This window comes from Rhinoraja longicauda, chromosome 10 (genome assembly GCF_053455715.1).
Source record: "Rhinoraja longicauda isolate Sanriku21f chromosome 10, sRhiLon1.1, whole genome shotgun sequence".
Taxonomy (NCBI): Eukaryota; Metazoa; Chordata; class Chondrichthyes; order Rajiformes; family Arhynchobatidae; genus Rhinoraja; species Rhinoraja longicauda.
In genome coordinates this window covers 5,164,559-5,188,177 of record NC_135962.1, presented here as the reverse complement: position 1 = coordinate 5,188,177, position 23,619 = coordinate 5,164,559, and the positions used below count along the sequence as shown (strand labels likewise).

At 42.3% G+C, this 23,619-nt stretch overlaps 1 protein-coding gene across 1 annotated transcript in view; it reads left to right on the top strand.

The window, feature by feature from the left end:
• The window catches only part of LOC144597158 (EH domain-containing protein 4-like), a 54,702-nt gene extending 33,590 nt beyond the window's left edge, over positions 1-21,112 (top strand). Inside the window, exons 5-6 of the mRNA XM_078406115.1 lie at positions 7,632-7,796; positions 14,222-21,112. Of these exons, the coding sequence (XP_078262241.1) occupies positions 7,632-7,796; positions 14,222-14,743 (687 nt within the window). The 3' untranslated portion in view covers positions 14,744-21,112. The remainder of the gene's footprint in view (positions 1-7,631; positions 7,797-14,221) is intronic.
• Positions 21,113-23,619: the final 2,507 nt, after the last annotated feature.

Below are 23,619 nucleotides of genomic sequence, written 5' to 3'. Positions count from 1 at the left end.
GGGGGGGGGGGGTCAGTCTACCCCATGACAGAAATGGGAGGAGTTGTACACATGAAATTTTGGATTGTGACTACCCAAATCTATATTTGCTACTTCTAAAAACCTTGTAAACTGCAGTTAATGAGCTTAAATATGAAATAATAGAGAAACAATGTGGGACTTGTGGCTCTCTGTAGTTGTACAAGAGACGGAAGACTTGGCAAAGGGTCTTCAGGGCTTTAGTGGCAGAGAATTCTGCAAGCTTCAAAAGAGCGCTGCATGTGTTCAAAGAAAGCATTTTGTCAGCTGTTATCTTCAATCTACTAATAGCTGCCTCTTCTGCAAAACACTCCACTGTAAAAAGGCCTGCCAAGCAGCAGTTAAATAGCTTGACTCCTATATGTAAATGATACTGAACCAGTTGTGCGAACAGGTTGGGATGGAAACCATGCTAATTGTTAGGCGATCAGAATGGAGGATGAAATGCATGGCAACTGCAGTATTTGTGGCTGCACGTTGCCATTACAAAGGCAATTAGTGAGTTGGATGATCTGCCCATTGCCTGGAAGTGATGATCACCAGTACATCATCCCCACACAAACACTCCAGTCTGAAAGCCAGTTCCCTTTCCACTCTGCCATTGTGCTTACCATAAAATGTGGCATGTGAGAACACCCTCCCTACTCTAACGCAGCTGCATGTGATCCTGACAGGATCGGTCTTCTACCTAGCAGGTAGTGAGAATAGTTTTCTTGACTAATTGAATGTGCCTACATTTCACTGTAAATATTAGCAAAAAACACTATTCCATTAATTGTAGCGCATACTTCAGAATAAGTTCCATTGTTGAAGAACTGCTTTTTACACATTAGTTTTATCCATATCACTTGATATGAATAAGCTATATTGTTTCCAGTGATCGGCTCAGACCTGATTATGGAGATGTGAATGCAAGGAATTTTCTTAGCCTCCAGCTGTTTGATCACAGTGGCATGACTTAATTGAGCATGAAAGGAGATGGAAGTGAATTAATGCTCATAGTGATGAAGAGTCCTGACCTAAAACATCACCCATTCATGTTCTCCAGTGATGCTGCTGACCTGCTGAGTTACTTCAGCACTTTGCATCTTTTTTTGCACATCAGCATCTGCGATTCCTTGTTTTCACGTGCTGCATGTTACAATTCACCTATTTATCATATCTTGTATCTAAATGTTGCCTCTTTAACCAAATTTAAAATGTTCTGTTCAAATCAAGAGATAGTGTGAGACTTGCTTCATAGTTTGTGACAGGATAAAAGTATCATATGTGACTTGCATGGAGAAATATTATGCTTTGCACAAAGTTAATATCCCCCTGTAGAATACAGTGAGGTAGATGTACCAGCACGTTGTTTGCTGGCTATTTGCCAAATACTTGTGGTGGCAATGTTTTTCTGTCCTTGCTGAATTCCCTGAAGTTTGATAGTGTATCTTCAAATCTTGCAACTGGTCTTCACAAACGGATGACCTTGATTTCTTCACTTTAGCTAGGAATGCTAGCGTGAATGAGATCAGGTTATTTGGAAACGACAGTGGAAAAACTCGGAGCCTTTGTGTCTCTGGGAGCTGCCTAAGGAAACAAGCCACTCTAGAGATTGAGACCAAGCGCCATTTGCAGCTTTATTGCTTAGGCACTGCCTGAATTTTTCATTAAGTTGCTTCACACACATACAATACGATACGATAAAACTTTATTCATCCCCGGAGGGAAATTGGTCTGCTGGCAGTCACAACACACAAGGTACACAAAAACTTGAAATTAAAAGAGAAAACAAAAAGAAAAAGACAAGCGACTGTTGGTTGGCTGCCGTGTGCACAGCGCCTTCACCGGAACAAATGAACAAACACAGACTTACCCCTGGGTAGAGGATTTATTCTCCCACCGTCTCTCACGGCGGTCCCCCCACTACGGGTCCCCATTGTCTTCCCCTCCCCCTCACGCTCATGGACCACGAGGCCCCAGTGCTGCCAAGACTCCCGTTCCCGACGAAGCCCCGCTACCACCGAGGCTCCCGCTGCTGCCGAGGCCCCCACTGCCGCCTCCATGGCTCCCATCGCTGCCACCGCTGAGGCTCCTTCGGCCCAGACAGGCCTCGCTGCCCGGCTTCACCGAAGTCCCCTGGGAAGCCTGTGGGGCGAGTCGGGCCTACTGGGGCGTGTTCCGGCCTTCAGTCGTCGTTCTAGTCGTCGGCCGCACGGTTGCTCAACGGGTGGATCGGGCCCGCGCAGCGCCCCGGGATGGTCCCGCCCCGTTGCGTGAGAGCAGTTCCCCTGGACATCATGTCTAATATCTTGTGAAAGGTTGACCCTTCAATTCCTATTAAATCTTTCCCCTCTTTCCCTAACCCTTTTCCCCCCATGTTATTGATTCCCCTACCCCTTGGACTGTCGACAAAACATTTCCATTAATTTTCCCAAGTTTCCCAGTCTTCATATCTTTCTCCATGGTAAAAACAGAGGAGTTCTCATTTTGGACCTTACCCATCTCCTGCAACACCACACAGGTGGCTGCTTTGTGTCTCAGAAGCCCTATTCGCTCTCTCGAGTGACCCTCTTTCTCAATGTACACAGAACCTCGATTTTTCTTAATATTATCTGCCAGCGCTATCTCCTGCCCCTTTTTGCCCTCCTGATTTCCTCCTTAAGTACGCTCCTCAGTTCCCGAAACTCCTCCAGGGATCCACTTGATCCCAGACCCCTGTACCTGTCCCATGCCTCCTTCGTTTTCCTGACCAGCACCTCAATTTCATCATCTAGGCTTCCTTACTCCCACCTGTCTTGCCCTTCACTCTAACCAGAACATGCATGCCCTGATGCCTTGTCATCACACTAGTAAAAGCATTCCACTTTCCAAATGTTCCCTTGCCCACAAATATCTTACTCCAATCAACTTGAGTGAGTTCCTGTCTAAAACCTTAAGTTTGTCTTGTACTAATTCAGAATTTTATTCTGTCTTTATCCAGAACTATTTTAAAAGTTAATAGAAGAGTGGAACCCTGGTCCCAAAAGGCTTGCCCACGGACACTTCATTTACTTGCCCTTGTTCTCCATTTCCAAAGAGTAGATCAAGCTTTGACCTCTCCCATGTAAGGCCCTGTACGTAAAACGTTCCCAAAAGATCTGTCAAATTGCACTGCACCCTGGAGCATCAAACTCCTGCACCCTGGAACATTAAACTGCAAGTCTTGGTCCCTCTCTCAGCCAGGTTTTCGTAATGGCTGAAACGACCGAGTCGCACGTATCTATCCATTCCCTGTTTATCAGCCTCTCCCATCAGGCCTCTCGTATTAAAATAAATGCAATACAATCCAACAGTTTGTCCTCGCACCCTGCCATGCTCTTGCTCATTCTGACCACTGAACCTTGACCATTGATGGAAATCAATTTTGACCATTGAGATCAAAAATAGCTTCCACCACCACCACTTTCCAGGTACCCACCATCCTCTCTGTTAAAGCAAACTTGCCCTTTTCATCTTTAAACTTTGCACCTCTCAACTTAAAGAGGTTGAGGCCAGTTCATTGGCTATATTTAAGAGGGAGTTAGATGTGGCCCTTGTGGCTAAAGGGATCAGGGGGTATGGAGAGAAGGCAGGTACAGGATACTGAGTTGGATGATCAGCCATGATCATATTGAATGGCGGTGCTGGCTCGAAGGGTTGAATGGCCTACTCCTGCACCTATTTTCTATGTTTCTATGTAAAGCATTTATTCAAAAGAAAGTTAGATAGAGCTCTTAGGCCTAATGAAATCAAGGGATATGGGGAGAAAGCAAGAGCGCATGATCAGCCATGATCATATTGAATAACGGTGCTGGCTTGAGGGGCCAAATGGCCTCCTCCTGCACCTATTTTCTATGTTAAGTGATGCCCTCTAGTCCCTGACATTCCCAACCTGGGAAAATGTTTTTGACTGTTTTCCCTTTCTATGCCTTTCATAATTTTATATTATTCAGGTTGTCTCCCAATCCCTGACTTTCCAGAGAAGTACATGCAGGTTTGCCCAAACTTCGTCATAGCTAATACCCTCTAATCCAGGCAGCATTATGGTAAACCTCTTCTGCACTCTCTGCAAGGCTTCCACATCCTTCCTGGAATGGGGTGACCAGAACTGCACGTGATTCCAAAAGTGGCCTAACCAAAGTCCTATAACATTGCGCCATTACTTCCTGAATCTTATACGTAATGCCCTGACCAATTAAGGCATGCACAGCATAATCCTTCTCTACCTTTCTATCTACTTGTGTTGCCACTTTCAGGGAGCTATGGACTTGGACCCCAACATCCCTAAATTCAAATAAAGCATTTGAACTCAGAGTAGAACATTAAATGGAACAATTGACACAAAATGAGAGGCAGAGACATTTGAACTTTTGCAAAATCTTGCACATATTGTACGCACAGATTCAGCAGATAGAAAAAGGAATATGAGCTGTTAGATTGCCATCTAGTGGCAACTACACTGCGGACTGTGATCTTGAAGAAAATCTGAGGGCAATTCAATCCAGACTACGGGGGCTTGTCTGTACGGTCTCCCTGTGACCTGCGTGGGTTATCTCCGGGACCTCTGGTTTCCTCCCACACTCCCAAGACATAGAAGTTTGTAGGCTAATTGGCTTGGTATAATTGCAAACTGTCCCTCGTGTGTAGGATAGTGTTCGCGTGCGGGGATCGCTGGTCGGCGCCCACTCGGTGGGACGAAGGACTTGTTTCTGCACTATATCTCTGAAGTAAACTAAACTAAAATATCAAAATCTGATACGGAGAGAACTGATGATACTTTGTTGACTGATTAATCCTTTGCAAATCTGCTTATGAAGAATGAAAGCAAGTGTACTGCAGGGAGAGTTGTTTTTAGCAAGTCATGGAAATATAATTCGGGCAGAATTTGAAACTCTCAGGTGTGGCATGATATAGCGTTTGATCACGTAAAACTTTTTGTTATTAATTCATGGGATGTGGACATTGCTGGCAATGTTGGCATTGGTTGTCCACCCATCAACTGAAGAGGAAGGTAAGAGTCAACAGCTTTTTTGTTACTGGAGTTATATATAGGCTCGTCTGACAGCAGTGTCCTTCCTGAAGTATATTAATAGACCATGTAAGTTTTTAAGACAATTGAGTATTTTCACGCTTACTGTACAGTTTTTTTTTTTAATTCCAAATTTATTTAACATATTAAATTTCCCATTTACTGGAGTTGGATTGAAACTTGTATTTCTGGATCAGTGAGCTTTCGCTGTCGGTTCAGTAACTTAATCATTGCACTATGATGCAGTACAGAAAATCAGTAATTTACAAAACAGCAAAAGAAACTAGGTCACAAGGGAGGTAGGAGTTTCTATGAAGAAACGGTTGTACAGCTGGGAAGAAGCAGAACTAGTATCATGCCATCATTGGTGGAAGGTATGGTATATTTACATTGCAAATAGGACAATTTAGAATGCAAACTTTGACTCAAAATATGAAATTAGATCTTAGGATGGAAGTTTATATGGACTTTTTTACTGGTAAGATTATGTATTGAACACACTGGTGTGTGTTTGTGTGCAGCACAAGTGAAATTAATAGTTGGGAAAAGGAAAAGGAAAAATTCTGATCAAATCTAGATTTAGGCAAAGGTACTCTGGCCCCTGTTTGTGTGTTGTGGAGATATTTTTGCTAAGTTCAGCAGCAAGGATGCAGATAAATTAGGAATGATAGATTTGGAACAAAGTCTCCCTGTACTGCATGGCAAAGGGAACTAGGAGTACAGGTACATCTATCTATATATATATATATATATATATATATATATATATGACTAAAACTCTCATCTTGTTTGTTTGTCGCTTTGTTAGTTTGTACGTACCCAAAATACAGCCAAAACGTTACACGATAGCATGATAATTTTAGGCCCACCTTACTCACCATTGTCCTGAGGTTCAAATGGTTGTTATATTTTTTAAATGTTTCACTTTTTAAACTTTAATAAATCCCAGACCCCTGTACCTGTCCCATGCCTCCTTCGTGAATGGAGTGGCAGCCAATGAGGGGGGGGGGGGGGGAGGTTGTGTGAGGAGAGCGAAAGAGGTGGGACCTGCTTGCTGCTCAGCTACTAAAGAACCTTTGCAGGAGAGGCTTCGATGGCCGGCCGGGGCCGGTGTGAGTGGTTCCCTCAGGAGAGCTTTGGGCCCAACCGGTCCACCCTGTTCTAGTAACTTCCTAAAAGTGGCATCACAGGTAGATAGGGTGGCAAAGAAGATTTTTGGTATTCTGGCCTTTATAAGTCAGGGTATTGCGTATAGAAGATGTGACGATATGTTGCAGTTGTACAAGATGGTGGTGAAGCCTCATTTGGAGTCCTGTGTTCCGTTTTGGTCACCCTTCAAATAACCAAACTGAAATAGAAAGTGGAATTGTGAGAGTGGTTGTCCCTCATGATTACTGGAGCGAATCTGATCATTAGGGGCACGATGTACTCAGAGTGGCCTCATACTCTGCCCCTGAGTTGAAGCAGTTACTTCAGCCTTTTACTTAAAAAATGGTTGCGTCTGAAGAGATAAGATATGCAAAGATTGAGTATACTGTCAAAATCATGACAGCATCCTTCATTAACAGAGCAGTCAATGAAGCATTAGTATCTTGTTTGATAGGTGATGATATAAGCTCTCCTTATCAGATTCTTCATGCACAGCTGGAGTCTTAGTGGCTCTGCATTCTGAAGATAGCTGTGTTAGAGTTGTATCCATCTTCTGAAATGCCTGTTTGCCAAGAAGGTCTGTAAAAAGATGGTAGTCTTTTTCAACAGCTGAGTAGCTCTGAACTGTGTTCTATGGATTTGGTATTAGGGACTCACACTTAGATGATATGAACAATGAGGGACCCAGCTTGGGGGGGGCACTGAGAACAAAAGGGACCAGGTGTGTGGGGGGGGGGGCGCCGAGAACAAATACCGACCCAGGGTGGGGCGAGAACAAAGAGGATCTGGGGAGGGGAAGGGGGGGGGGGGTGGGGGAGGGCAGGTAGGTGGGGGAGAAGGAAGAGGGACTATATTGAATACCTTTGTAATTTTGTTGGCACCCTTTTACATGGTGACTCTTGCATACTTGTATTGTATGCCAACAAAGAATCTCACTGTACCAAGTGTACGTGACAATAAAGTATCAATCAACTATTGCTGAAAGATTGTCTTCTGCACATCTGACAGTGTTTTGAGCTGTCCTAAGCGTTGTTCTTCCAGTGCAAGAAGCTGCCCTCAATTGAATGCTACATTCCAAGGCACTGGTCTACATATGGATGAATGCATGAAAGCCTTGTGCAGCTACAGCATTGGCTGCACTGAGAAAAATTCCCATTTAATGCCCTCCTGCTAGTTCACACTGAGCGGCTGGAATCCCTGTGTAAGCCCCTTGGACTGCTTTTGTCATAGAATCTGCACAAAAAGAAAGATGTCATGGTGATATAATGTTAGTTGCGACATCTAGAATTGTGATATTAGCAAATGTTTTAAAAGTATAATTTGGAGGAAAAATTATCTTGAACATAATTTTTAATTATAGACTGCAATTAAATTACTGTCGTCTAATGACTAGGCATATAATATATTGTCTAATTGGTATCTCTGTTTCTAGGTTCATGCCTACATCATCAGTTACTTAAAGAAGGAGATGCCGGCTATGTTTGGAAAAGATGCAAAGAAAAAAGAAATGATAAGTAGACTTCCAGAGATATATGTGAGCATCCAGCAGGAACATAATATCTCTGCCGGTGATTTTCCCAATGTACACAAAATGCAGGTATAGTAACGTAGATAAGTATACCAATCAATTTTACTTTGACAATGGGTGGGTAGAGTAATTTCTTTCAGAAAACATTTGGATGAGTAATAGAAGAAATTGGTAAGTTCCAGAATTAAATTGAAGCTGTACTTTCAACCAATCCTCTGAATGATAAGGGAACAAATATATCAGCTGCTCCTGTTTGTAATTGGAGATTCATTATGTCGGTAAGTGCCATTCTTCATTTTTTTTCAATGCCGTGTAAAGTCATAAATGATAGCAGCAGAATTAGGCCATTCGGCCCATCAAGCCCACTCCGCCATTCAATCGTGGCTGATCTATCTCTCCCTCTTAACCCCCTTCTCCTGCCTTCTCCCCATAACCCCTTTTGCCCATACTAATCAAGAATCTATTTATCTCTGCCTTAAATATATCATATCATATATATACAGCCGGAAACAGGCCTTTTCGGCCCTCCAAATCCGTGCCGCCCAGTGATTCCCGTACATTAACACTATCCTACACCCACTAGGGACAATTTTTTTACATTTACCCAGCCAATTAACCTACATACCTGTACGTCTTTGGCTCGCATTGACTCGGCCTCCATTGCCTACATTGGCAAAGAATTCCACAGATACACCACCTCTGACTAAAGAAATTCCTCCTCATCTTCCTAAAGGAACGCCCTTTAATTCTAATGCTGTGACCACTAGTGTAGGAGCTGGCTAAACACGTTAGAGGCAGGGAACATGTTCCCAATGTTGGGGGAGTCCAGAACCAGGGGCCACAGTTTAAGAATAAGGGGTAGGCCATTTAGAACAGAGATTAGGAAAAGCTTTTTCAGTCAGAGAGTTGTAAATCTGTGGAATTCTCTGCCTCAGAAGGCAGTGGAGGCCAGTTCTCTGAATGCTTTCAAGAGAGAGCTAGATAGAGCTCTTAAGGATAGTGGAGTCAGGGGAGAAGGCAGGAATGGGGTACTGATTGAGAATGATCAGCCAGGATCACATTGAATGGTGGTGCTGGCTCGAAGGGCCGAATGGCCTACTCCTGCACCTATTGTCTATTGTCAATCAGTTGAAGCCGCGTAAAATTGTCCACCTCATGTTCCTGGTGCATGCCTGTGCGTGACGTCCTGTAACATAGGGAGACTGTCTATGGACAGCCACCGCACATTGCTTGACGGAGACAGAACTGGGTCCAACGGCATGGACTTGACAACAGTTGGAAGTCTTGCCCTGCTGTAGCCGCCTTCTGCCCTCTCAGCTGTTGTGATGCTCCCCCTGCTGGTCAGTCCCCGTCCACCACCTGTCTCACCGTTGACTTGTTATTCTTGGTTCATGCTTTGTCACAAATGTTGCCTTGACCTGCCCATCGTGGGTCATCCTGCCCAGGAGCATAGCTCTAGAAGGGTTGAGCTCTTAGGCACATACATGGATAGGACAGGTTTGGAGGGAGATGGACCAAGCGTAGGCAGGTGGGACTAGTGTAGCTGGGACATGTTGGCCGGTGTGGGCGAGTTGGGCCGAAGGGCCTGTTTCCACACTGTATCACTCTATGACTATGACAAGCTTCTCCACTGTGATAATGTGGCAAACTACAGAGAAGACCATTGTAATAGCAGAGGGTAAGACAGGTTATGGTCAAAATGTGGTATACCAGTACTGTACTGATTAAATAATCAGGTGTGCGGTTTTATTACTGGACTGCTTTGCAAGAACTCTTAAAATTTCTCATGGATTTTGGCAGTGCAAATTATCAGATCTAATTTCAAAAATGCCAATTCAAGAATGATGTGAAATTGAAGTTAAGGATCTTTAGGAGTTGGTTATTACTTTAATTCTGGAAGGTGCCTAGTGTGTGTGGAGTTACGATTTCGGGCATTAGAAACTAACAAAGGAAGTCCTTTTCCTGCCATTTCAATTGAACCATTTTCTAAATGTTGCAGTCTTAGGTTTCAGCAATTATTAAATGGGCTGGTTGCACAGAAATTTGTATAATTAAAGCAAGGAAGCAGTTGCTAAACCCTTTAACTTCCATTTCCAATCTGACCTTTCTGCCCGAGGCCTCCTCCATTGTCAGAGTGAGGCCAGGCGCAATTTGGAGGAACAGGGCCTCATATATTGCTTGGGCAGCTTAAAACCCAGTTAGATTTCTCTAACTTCAAGTAACCCTGGCATCCCCTCTCAGTCCCTCCCTCACTAGTAGCTGTACTAGTTTAACAGTTATCCTGGTGAGTTTCATTGTCTGGCAACTCGTTAACACCTTGCCCACAGCCAACAATGGATCATTTCCTTGATCATCGTTACTTTTTTACATATCTTTCATTTATTTGTTCTATGTAGCTCTCTATATCACTGTCTATATATCGCATTTCCCTTTCCCATAACTCTCAGTCTGAAGAAGGGTCTCGATTCGAAACTTCACCTATTCCTTTTCTCCAGAGATGATGCCTGACCCACTGAGTTACTCCAGCTTTTTGCGTCTATCTGTGGTTTAAACCAGCTTTTGCAGTTCCTTCCTGCACATAATGTGCCCAGTCAGCCTGGGTGTGGGATTATTTTTTATCACTTTTCTGTCGCAGTTTTGTGGATTGACAATTAAATTTACATTAGTCTGCATTGAATATAGCAAGGAGAAGTCATGATTAAATAATCAGGTGTGCGTTTTTATCAGCTGTCAAATAATAATCAGCTGTGTTAATTGGTATGTAGGTTAATTGGCTGGGTAAATGTAAAAATTGTCCCTAGTGGGTGTAGGATAGTGTTAACGTGCAGGGATCGCTGGGCGGCACGGACTTGGAGGGCCGAAAAGGCCTGTTTCCGGCTGTATATATATGATATTTATCTAGTAAATCTTCATGCCACACCACACGTAAGATTCTGGAGAAACTACTGTTATCAGAAGCCAAAAATTATAATATTCATATTTACTGTCAAATGTGTTGATAACAAGTGAAACTTTTCAAAATGTGGAAATGTCACTGAACCTTGGTAACATAACCAGTGGAAGCAGAAGCTATATTCACCCAGTAATCTCTATATTTAACAAAACTTCAATTGAAAACTATGTGCCAAGACCTACGTTTTAAACCATTTAGTTTAGTTTAAAGATACAGCACAGAAACAGGCCCTTCGGCCCACCGAGTCTGCACCGACCAGTAATCCCTGTATATGAACACAATCCTGCCACACTAGGGATAATTTACATTTTATACCAAGCCAATTAACCTACAAACCTGTACATCTTTGGAGTGTGGGAGGAGACCGGACATCTCGGGTAAAACCCACACAGGTCACAGGGAGAACGTACAAACTTTGTACAGACAGCACCCGTAGTCGGGATCAAACCCAGGTCTCTGGCGCTGAAAGGACTGTAAGGCAGCAACTCTGCTGCTGTGCCACTGTGCCACCACATGCCAGAAATAAATTATATTTCTCTTTTGAAATGATGGTTATCTGCTATTGACAATGTTGACACCACAAACACATATCTTCCTTTGTGCTGATGTTATCCAGTAACGATCACAATTTCACAGACTGAATGTTTTAAAACTCCTGATTTTATTTGGGGTCCTTGACATTAGATTGAGAGTGAATTGAAAAGTCCGAATTAAAAAAAACTAAGACCATGGTGTTGTTATGTCAAAATGCATTTCATTCCTACTTGCACAGGAATGACGGTTTCCAAAACCAGAACAAAATCTTTTTGCTGTAGTGCCAAAATTTAGTTCACACTCACGTGTTGGAATGAAATTAGGAGAACAAAGAAGCAGTAACGTGTTGTTTGGAATTTACAGTCTGTGCTCTGCAGTGTAATTGTTTGGAAATAATTCGTGCTGCAGTCTCTAGTGTAAACACATTGTAACAAGGAACGGAATACAATGGCAGTGTTTTGTCAGTGATTTAAAGGTCAAACAATGACGCATTTTCTGGGTTGTTTAAATTCCTTTGCACATCCTCTTCTTTCTGGGATTGAATGCAGAGATGATTAGTGAGTATTTCATGGTAAAAGCAGTCAATGCATTTCATTAAGTTCAGTTAAGCTACAGACTTTCTGATTTGTGTTGGAAGGAATGGCAGATGCTAGTTTACAACGATGATAAACACAAAATGCTAGAGTAACTCAGCGGGCAGGATAGGCAGCACCTCTGGAGGGAAGGAATGGTGATATTTTGGGTCGAGACCCTTCTTCAGACCCCACTTTCTGATTTGTTCAATTTAGTTTAGAGATAGAGCGTGGAAACGGGCCCATCGGCCCACTCCGCTGATCACCTGTACACAGTCGGGACAATTTACAGAAGCCAATTAAACTACAAACCTGCATGTCTTTGGAATGTGGGAGGAAACCAGAGCACTCGGAGAAAACCCGCAAGGTCACGGGGAGAAAGTACAAACTCCATACAGACAACAGGCGGCACGGTAGCGCAGCGGTAGAGTTGCTGCTTTACAGCGAATGCAGCGCCGGAGACTCAGGTTCGATCCTGACTACGGGTGCTGCACTGTAAGGAGTTTGTACGTTCTCCCCGTGACCTGCGTGGGTTTTCTCCGAGATCTTCGGTTTCCTCCCACACTCCAAAGACGTACAGGTATGTAGGTTAATTGGCTGGGTAAATGTAAAAATTGTCCCTAGTGGGTGTAGGATAGTGTTAATGTACGGGGATCGCTGGGCGGCACGGACTTGGAGGGCCGAAAAGGCCTGTTTCCGGCTGTATATATATGATATATATGATGATGATATAACACCCGTGGTCAGGATCAAACCCAGGTGTCTGGCACTATAAAGCAGCAACTCTACCACTGCGCCATTGTGGGTAGATTTGGATGGACATTAACAAAGATATTAAGTATATGTCAGAAGCTTGATGACAAATCTCGATCTTTAATCCCCTTTCATTGCAAAAATAAGCAACTTCAATGATATGGAAAATTGAATGCCTGAGAAACAGCTGTTATCCCATTCACATTTTTCTCACATTGTTCACCTCTCCACTGTTGTGACTGTACCTTTGTTTCCAAATCCAAATCCAAAATCCAAAATAGCTTTATTTGTCATTCGTTCCGAACGAGATTACTTAGCCAGCAGTACAAAAAACACAAGTCACAACCCCAACACAAACATCCATCACAGTGACTCCAAACACCCCCTCACTGTGATGGAGGCCAAAAACTTCCCCTATGCCCCTCCCACGTACAGACAACTTGACCCCTACCGAGGCGAACCGACCCGCACAGCCCCCGCAAGGAGATGGAAAGTCCACGCGGCCGAGCCGCACCGGGCGATGGAAAGTCCCGCGGCCGCGCCGCGCTGGAAAGTCCCGTGGCCGCGCCTCACCGGGCGATGGAAGGCCCCGCGGCCGCACCGGGCGCTGTTCAGTACCATGGCCGCGCCGCACCAGGCGATGGAAGGCCCCGCGGCCGAGCCGCACCGGGCACTGTTCAGTCCCATGGCCGCGCCGCACCGGGCACTGTTCAGTCCCATGGCCGAGCCGCACCGGGCACTGTTCAGTCCCATGGCCGAGCCGCACCGGGCACTGTTCAGTCCCGTGGCCGAGCCGCACCGGGCGATGGAAGGCCCCGCGGCCAAGCCTCGCCCCGAGGAAGAGACCTAAAAAAAGAAAGATTCTCCCCCCCCCCACACATACACAACCAATAACAAAACACCCCAACACCAACACACAAACAAAAAAAGGACAAACAGACTGCCAGCGAGCCGCAGCCGTTAGGCGCCACCACACGTGACCAGCCAACTTTTTTCTCTCTCTTCTTCTGCCTCAAGCTGCTAGTTTTTTTTAGTAATTGTTGCTTTGACAAATATGGTTGCATTCTGTCACAGACATTCCCTTTTACCCTCCACCCTTTACCCCCTCTTCAACTTAACGCATCTGTTTTCTCACTCAGTTCTGTTGAGGGTCCTTGACCTGAAACTTCAACTGTCCTTCTTTCCCCTCTGCTGCTTGACCTGTTGAGGGCTTCCGGCACTTGGTTGCTTCAAAGAGCAAGTTAGCTGCACTAACACCATTAGAACAGACACAAAAAGCTGGAGTAACTCAGCAGGTCAGGCAGCATCTGTGAAGAAAAGGAATAGGTGGCGTTGAGACCTTTCTTCAGACTCTCAGACTAAAGAAAGATCTCGACCCGAAATGTCACCTATTCCTTTTCTCCAGAGATGCTGTCTGACCCACTGAGTTACTCCAGCTTTTTGTGTCTAACGTCAGTTTAAGCCAGCATCTGCTGTTCCTTCGTACACACCAGTTAGCACAGACCTGCTTCAGCAAGGTTTTCATAAGAATGCAAAACGTTATTCCGTAGAAGATGTCAATAACTTATACGTTGGCATAAAGTTCTGCCTTGTACTGCTTGTTTTAATCAGAAAATTGAAATGCTGGCTTTCAGATCAGATGAGATTTTCGTGCTACTTAACCTTTTTTTTTGGTTTGGCAGGATATGCTGCAATCATATGACTTCAGCAAATTTCACAGTCTAAGACCCAAGCTGTTGGAGGCGGTGGATGAAATGTTGGCCAACCACATTGCCCAGTTGATGAACTTGATACGGCATGAGGAAGCAAGCAAGCCCGCACAGGCGGTGACGGGTGGTGCATTTGATGGCAACGTGAACGGGCCCTTCAATGAAGGATACGGTGAAGGAGCTGAAGCGGGAATAGATGAGAGTGAGTGGATTGTGACACGGGAGAAGTCAAAATATGATGAAATTTTCTACATGCTCTCACCAATTAATGGCAAAATTAATGGGAACAATGCAAAGAAGGAAATGCTTAAGTCTAAGTTGCCAAACATAGTCTTGGGGAAGATCTGGAAACTGGCTGACAATGACCACGATGGAATGTTGGATGATGAGGAATTTGCTCTAGCCTGTCATCTGATAAGCATAAAACTTCAAGGCTATAACCTGCCTGGTGAATTACCAGACCACCTCGTACCTCCATCCCAAAGAAAGAATTGAGTTTATTTTGCAATTTAGGTTAGAGACCAATTGGTGAAGGGATGGGAGAAACAGCAGATAAATCAGGGGAAAGGCCTGCAGGTTCTGCTTCAAAAAAGTCTTTTTACTCAATGTTAAGCTAAACTGGACATTTAAGCATCTTTGTTCAAGCAAATGCTAATGTATTTCAACAGAGCTGTGAAACCTGATGGTGCACACTGTAGCTTCTAAATCATACAGTGTGCCCAGAGTGCAATGTCAGCACTTGGTGCAGCCTATGTTAAATTGATTGAAAGCTTCCCTATAATTTTATTTCTGATATCTCTTCACTGGTTTCAGCCATGAAAAGACATTTCTATTCTTTGAGTGGTGTAAATCTTTTTCTACTTGTTGCCTCTACTTATCTGGGTTGCTGGGAAAACTGAACAAGTTTGATCTGGGTTGGTACAACCAACCAAGAAGCTTTATGTTCATGAATGAGCTGCGAATGTGCATTAGCCCATTGGGTCACTGTTTGCCACAGGCTTCATCTTTTGCATAGAATTTCATGACTACATTTTTGGCGACTGTGTACGGTAAAGCATCTTGCTTAAAGAAACTTCTTTGCATCATAAGATGGAAACTCGAGACAGTTCTTCAGGTCGAACTGTTTGGATTTGACTTTTGTATTGATCGGTTAATTCATTCTGCAAGTGTTGTCAAGTTGCACCAGTGCAATCCATAGCGTTCATTCATTGACTACATTTACAAAACCATTTTAAAACTTCCTGCAGAAAAGATTGTGTTGAGCTAAATTTTGAAATTGTGTTCTGCCTTCAAATATTTTATTAATTCTAACAAAGGCAAAAACTATGAAATAAATAATTTAATGCGCTGTTCTTGGGACATTGGCATTACCAAGCGCCAGCAGTTGCAAGGAGACACGGGTCAAATCCCAGGATTTGAACCGTGGAGAATGAAATATTTGAATTCTATTGAATTACTTGAAACAATATACAGCGACACCTGATCTTAAGGGGCCATGCACATAGATGTGAAAGAGTAATATATATCATGCCTATTGCCTGATGTTTTGAAACACCAAGTAATGCTACCAGAGGAATGATATATGCTGATAAATGTATATTTTAATCACACATTTGCTTTCCAGCAAAATAATCTGATCTTCACAATCGCTTGTGAATCGTTAAAATTTGGAATAACTGTCCTGAAAAATCCATATTGAACATGATCTTTATTGGCTTTGTTCAGTGCTGGTGGGTAAGGAAGATGTTTGGGAAATGGCAAGTTTTTATGAAACTACATTGCCATTTTGAAACCGACCAAAATCAATGTATCATCTGGGTGTGATGAAAAATCAACTTGAAATGTTATCATGTTTGACATATTTTTGTAAAATTGTCAGAATAATTGCCAAATGTATACAGAATGTATACATATTTGTGCTACTAATATTTTTCCATGACTACATTATTCTGTTGCACAATGTACGTAATCAGTAAACTGCAAATACCTTCCTAATCTTCTGTAATTTCTTAACAGGCTGAAGTGCTGAAAATCGTAATTTCAGAGCTGATGAGATCATTTTGGTTAAAATGCTGTTGCAAACGGCTTCACATCCAGAATTTGTAGGAAGTGTTCCATTTTTAAACTCAGCGGCTTCTGTACAGCACAGGGACAAACCTGCTTTAGGTCAGTTTTTTCAATGCGGATGACGAGACTGCAGTTTTTCACAGAATCTTTGTTGCCGTTTATGGAGTATAGATGACTTAAGTATATTTATATTTTCTTAGACCTATTAAAGTTTTAGGACAGCATGTAGAATACTGACTGGCAAATGTGCTGGCACTACCTCTAAACTTTCAGTAAGATTTTATACGATGTTGAATGGAACGTTTGGGAGGGATTGATGCATCTTTTTATTTAACTAAAGATGCTAATGGTAGTAGCTGGGAGAAACCAGCTGATTACAGCAGTAGAAAGTGGGGTTGAGCTATTGTGTATGGCCTCTCACGGCCAATGAAGAGCAAATCATCAATGTTCCCACTAATATATCTGGCTTCCAAACTTAATTCGTGGATCTGAAGCTTTATTTCCAGGCAGTTTTAGCACTTTGGTGTAAAGATGGAGCCAGCCCTTTTCCTGAACTGGTAATTCCTAAGTTATAAGTGGGATACATTATATGTTATTCATGACACTGTTCTGCCTATATATTGTGATAGCTGTCTTTTTGTTTCAGATTTTTGACCAGAATTTCACTTTATGTTGTAATTGTTTCAAATAGCATCACTCTCCACAAAATAAGTTTGTGAGTAGTATCCTAGCCATTCAGTTAGTAACACTAGTTATAACTTGTGTGCATTCCTACTGTATTCTGACCAATTATTTTAAACATCTGTTCCAAACAACATGCTGTAATAGCCTGGAACTGAATTGCTACCCCCTTTCTAAACTGCAAACATGAAATTATCTTTAAACAAAGAGCAAACTGAGCCAAATGGTGACTGCCACCTATGGGCTCTTTAATGAAACGTTGCCTTCATTGCAGGGATCTGCTCAGTGCAGTAACTGTGTTTTATCTGCTTGTACTGTGGCTGTATATTAGTGAAGATAATTGCCAGTGAGGGTGCTCGGCTAATGCATGTCTACTTCGAAGAATAGCAGCCATGAATCCAAAGAGTTAACTATGCATTTAAAAACAAATTCTGGGAAATAACAAGAGATTGCATTAAATTTGCAATACAGGTTCTTCTATATCTCAAGACTATTGAAATGACATCCAGTCAAATGCTGGCTGAGAGTCCAGTGTTCTTGGTCATGATTATTCCTGATGTTTAACAGTCTTGATGCTGACATTGTTCAAATTGTTGTTTGCTCCATTGTCCATCTTGCAGATTTTTTTTTTTTTTAAACAGTTTTAACTGGAAAATATTCTTTATTAATGGAATGTATTCATGAGCCAGCATCTTAGTAGTATGATAGATTTCCTTCCAATTATGCAAGATGTTTCATTGTTTGTTCCAATGCAATACTGTGAACTAGTGCCCACTGCTGTCTGGGTGTTGGTGGTGTGAGGAATGTTGGCTGAATTGAAGAATGAGTCTGGAGTGGGCGGTTCATTGAATTTCCATGTCCCTCTGTCCTTGCTGTCCATTGAAAGTTGCTGCTACAAAATCTCACCTGTCAGGCTAGCCTCGTAACTTAAAGAGTACATCAATAGGTATTTTGGTCTTTACAAAATATGTGAAATTATATGGGGAGGGCTGTAGCAGAGCAAAAAAAATGAACAGTATACAAGCATCAAAGATGTCTGGATATCTGGCTTTTAAGCACGTTTTAAAATTGCTGATTAAAATGTAAACTTTGTTTCTCTTATATTTCTGTTGCCTTGCATATCCCTTAAAGTTATATTAATTAATGTGCCATCTAACCTGTGGACATCACTAATATTGTCTGCAAACTCAAAAACTGGAATCGTACAGCATGGAAACAGGCCCTTCGGCCCAACTTGCCCATGCCGACCAAGATGCTCCATCTATACTTGATCCACCTGCCTGCATTACTAAATTTTTATATTTGGGACTGATCTGCAGATCTGAGTGTACTCTTCAACTAAACTTTCTCTTTACTGAATTAGTGACCTACTTTTTAGATAACTTCATACTTCAATAGAAGGCAAATTATTAATTTATCATTAATACAGTGCCTTGAGTAGTGTAAACATTTGCCCATTTCCCTCGAAATCTTTCCTGTCGATGTACCTGTCCATATGTCTTTTAAATGTTGTTATAGCACCTGCCTTAACTACTTCCCCTGGCAGCTTCCTATTAAATCTTTCCCATCTCAACTTAAACCTATGTCCTGTGGTTCTTGATTCCCCTACTTCAGGTTAAAAAACTGCATCTATCCTAGCTATTCCCCACATGATCTTATACACCTCTACAAAATCATCCCTCGACCACCTGCACTTCAAGGAATAAAGTTCTAGCCTGCTCATCCTGGTCCTAAAGCTCGGGCCCTCAAGTCCTCGCATCATCCTCGTAAAACTACTTACTTGAAGATTTCTTACTCAAATTTCATTGTACCTTAATTGGTACATGTGACAATAAATTGAATCTTGAATCTTGATTTGCAATCTTGGGAATTTCACTTGACACCCGAGAACATCTCTTCTCTGTTTAGAATGCCGATGCATTTATTTAGATTTTAACTGCTTTAGTTTTTAATACTTTATCTAAACCTTAATACTAATAATACTAATCCTCCTTGTCTCATCAGTTGCCTGCGTTTGTTTTTTCTTAGAAAATGATCTAATTCATGCCACTGAATGTTGTTTAGTTAGAATGAGAACTTGGCCTTACGGCCAAGGTTGTTCACCACTCATTATAATAGATGCTGTCAGTTTGAATATGTTTTCAGGGAGCATTACTGTGATGAAGTTCAACTATATTTTTATATTTGAGACAGATCTGCAGATCTGCGTGTACCCTTCAACTTTATAGAAGCCTTCTCTTTATAGAATTAGTGACCTATTCTTTAGATAACTTCGTACTTCAATAAAAGGCAAATGATTAGTTTATCATTAATACAGTGCCTGTGTAGTTTAAACATTTGCCCACAAATCTCATTTTAGTTTTACAAATGCTAAAAATATATTGTACCAATCTGTTTTATTTTTAATAACTTAAAAGAAAGTATATTTTTGCTTCCCCTGTTTTGATATTTTATGATCTATTCAAAAATACAAATCCAGAAATTAAATACTCTGCCATGCTGCCAAATCTCCCACAGCAAACCTTTACTGCCTGGGCTGAAACACTCCTACACTTGCATACTTTAGTTTGATTTAGTTTGGAGATACTGCATGGAAATGGACCCTTCAGCCCAATGAGTTTCACACCTAATGCACTAGCCGCAATTTACAGAAGCCAATTAACCGACAAACCCGCACGTGAAACCAGAGCACCTGGAGAAAACCCACGTGATCACAAGGAAAATGTACAAACTCCATACAGATAGCACCTGGGTGACTGGTGCTGTAAGGCAACAACTCTACTGCTGGCCACTGTGGAATCTTCAACAAAACCTCAAAACCTGACTGCTGCAATAACCACTGGAATGTTCCTATTCCTAATAGGCATTCTTTATCTTAGAGTTGCCACCGTGCCCAAATTCATTATACAGGTTAAACGCTGCAAGTTAATATGTATGCTTCTCAGGCATTATGGTTGCTGAGGTTTTGAAATAAAATGCTGCTGTTCCTGACATAGAAGATGGCCTAATAGGCCGATCAGAGAGAGAAAATTTAAAGAGGTGGGTTTTGTAACACAGAAAGTGATGGGTGCTGGAACATGCTGCATGGGTTGGTGATGGAAGCAGATATGATAGTGGTGATTAAGAAGCTTTTTAACAAGCATAGAAACATAGAAAATAGGTGCAGGAGTAGGCCATTCGGCCCTTCGAGCCTGCACCGCCATTCAATATGATCATGGCTGATCATCCAACTCAGTATCCCGTACCTGCCTTCTCTCCATACCCCCTGATCCCTTTAGCCACAAGGGCCACATCTAACTCCCTCTTAAATATAGCCAATGAACTGGCCTCAGCTACCTTCTGTGGCAGAGAATTCCACAGATTCACCACTCTCTGTGTGAAAAAAAACGTTCTCATCTCGGTCCTAAAAGACTTCCCCCTTATCCTTAAACTGTGACCCCTTGTTCTGGACTTCCCCAACATCGGGAACAATCTTCCTGCATCTAGCCTGTCCAACCCCTTAAGAATTTTGTAAGTTTCTATAAGATCCCCCCTCAATCTTCTAAATTCCAGCGAGTACAAGCCGAGTCTATCCAGTCTTTGTTCATATGAAAGTCCTGCCATCCCAGGAATCAATCTGGTGAACCTTCTCTGTACTCCCTCTATGGCAAGAATGTCTTTCCTCAGATTAGGAGACCAAAACTGTACGCAATACTCCAGGTGTGGTCTCACCAATGCCCTGTACAACCTGTTCCTGTTCTGTACTGTTCTGTTTTCTGTGTTTATATCCAATACACTCCATGTTCCACTCTGTTTATGGAGCAAGCTCTAATTTGGGTATTAAGGTGAAAATGCACTTTTTAAGTATTCTTCAAGATGGTGGAATTTTGTAAGCATTGCACTTGTCATCCTTAACGTAATGAAGAAGTGGACTGGAAAAAAGCCAAGTATCTCCAAGATATTTAAAAATCTATTTTTGCTTCAGATATTATAATCTGTAAATGCTAATCCTGAGTTTGGTACATTTGTTTTGCTCAATCATTTCTAATGAAGAAGATGAAATGTTTCAATTTTATATGTTGCATTTATAGCTTCAATGTAAAATTGTATTAAAAGATTCTCTATAAATAAAAATTTAAGTGCTAATAATGTTGGGTTTTGTCTTTATTATGCTCCCATGTTTGCTCCCTACATTCATCTACAAGAAATAGAGTGTAAATATCAGGCAATTACTACTGAGCAACAAAGGTATTTGGCCTGCTGCATATAGGTTTACATTTTAGTAGTGCGTTATAGCTTGCTCATTCTTTTATGCCACATTCATCAATGTTTCTATTGAGAAATGTGAAAGGATTTTACATCCTATGTGTTAATATTGGAATCTACGTATTGCCACAATGGTGTGAGGCTTTATTCAAAGTCAGTTGTCATAGGTCTCGGGTGATAACAAACTTGCTCTTGGTCATTGTAATCTTCTGGAAGTAGTTTATACAAGCTAGCATCACCTGGGACTAGTGCATGCTGAGAGCCAAGTAGCACTTGCACCACAAATAATGACAAAGTATTTGTCTCTATCATGCTCCCTACAATCATCGTCATGAACAGGAGAAATACACCACAAGAAATGCTCGGCAATGACTCATCTCCAACAAAGGCGAGTCTAGCCATTCAATGGCATTACTCTTAGAGTCACGTAGCACAGAACCAGGCTCTTCAGCCCAATTCGTTCATGCTGATCAAGATGCCCCATCTAAGCTAGTCCCATTTGCCTGCATTTGTCCATATCTCTCAAAACCTTTCCTATCCATATACCTGTCCAAGTGTCTTTTAAATGTTGTTATTGTACGTGCCCCAGATACCTCCTCTGACAGTTCATTCCAATTAAATCTGAGACCTACTATCAAAACCCTGGAGTTGTTAATGATCAGAAACCTAACTGGACCAGCCACATACATAGGAGCAGATAATAACTGTACTAACATCTGAGATTAACTTTCCCTTTGCATCCGATCTCCCACAGTGCAACAGCTCATACTTGTGAGCTTTAAACTCTATCTGCCATTTCTCCACCCATTTCTGTAGCTGATCGATATACAGCCGTTTCCTTTGACACCACCAGTTTTTGTGTCATCTGCTAACTTATACACCAACCCATTTATATTTCCATCCGAAGAAGGGCCTCGACCCGAAATGTCACCCATTCCTTCTCTCCAGAGATGCTGAGTCACTGAGTTATTCCAGCTTTTTGTGTATTTTATATTTACGTCCAAATCATTTATGTGTGTCACAAACAACAGAGGTCCTAGCACAGATCCCTGCAGAACTCCACAGGCATCCAGCCAGAATAACAACTTCCCATCTCAACCCTCTGTCTTCAAAGACTAAGCCAGTTCCGAATCCAAACAATCACTTCACCGTGGCTCCCATGAATCGTTATCTTTTGAATCAGTCGACCATGAACACTTTATCAAATGCCTTACTAAAATGTATGCGAACTACATTCACCGTCATCGATCGCTTTCCTCACCTCCGCAAAACAAACCCCAATCAATTTCAGAAGACGTGACCTGCCACAGACAAACCTATGTTGACTGCCCCTAATTAATCCGTTCACTTCTAAATGGGAGTGAATCCTATCCCAAAGAACCCTGCCAATGATATGAGGGTCACCGGTCTATATTGTCCAGAATTATCTCTACTTTCCTTCTTAAACAAAGAAGAACATTGGCTACCCTCCAGTCCTCTGGAATCACACCCATGGCTAGAGAAGGTACATAGATCTTCATCAAGGCACCTGCATTCGCCTCTCTTGTCTCTTCCAAAATGCTTTCAATATCTACAAGATATGAAAGTCAGAAGTATGATAGAATATTTTCCAGTCCTTTACCCACAGTAGGGGAATCAAGAACCAGAGGTCATAGGTTTAAGGTGAGAGGGGAAAGATGTAATTTGAACCTCAGGGGCGATGTTTTTTATACAAGCTGTCAGAGGTGGTTGTTGAGGCAGGCACTATAACAACATTTAAAAGACAACTGGACAGGTATATTATGGAAGAGGTTAGGTTTAGAGGGATTTGGGCCAAACGCGGGTAGGTGGGTCTAGTGTAGATAGGGCATCTCGGTCGGCATGGGCAAGTTGAGCTGTGTGGTGGAATCGTGCTATTCTATGACCGACGGATAGATCAAAGATTCACAGGCCTGCCATATCTAGCCATGAATAGTTGCAGATAATTAAACAGTTAATGGGCATGTGTGTCAAAGAGCATCTCAGGAATGGGGACCACAGCATATGCCCAAGGCAAGGGTTGAAGAATCTTCAACTGTGGATGGTCCATTCTCCACCAGGAGTCCATTATGGTCTCCAGGTGACAGTCACCAACTTTGGGACCTTCATTTTTGTTCCCACATTTTCTCTCTCTGAAATCAATTATTTTAGAAGACGGGTCGTCTGAAGAAGGGTCTCGACCCGAAACGTCACCCATTCCTTCTCTCCCGAGATGCTGCCTGACCTGCTGAGTTACTCCAGCATTTTGTGAATAAATCGATTTGTACCAGCATCTGCAGTTATTTTCTTATATTATATATCAATTATTTTAATGTTTTGGTTGCCCGTTCAAACCAATCATATCTTTCAACATTCAACAA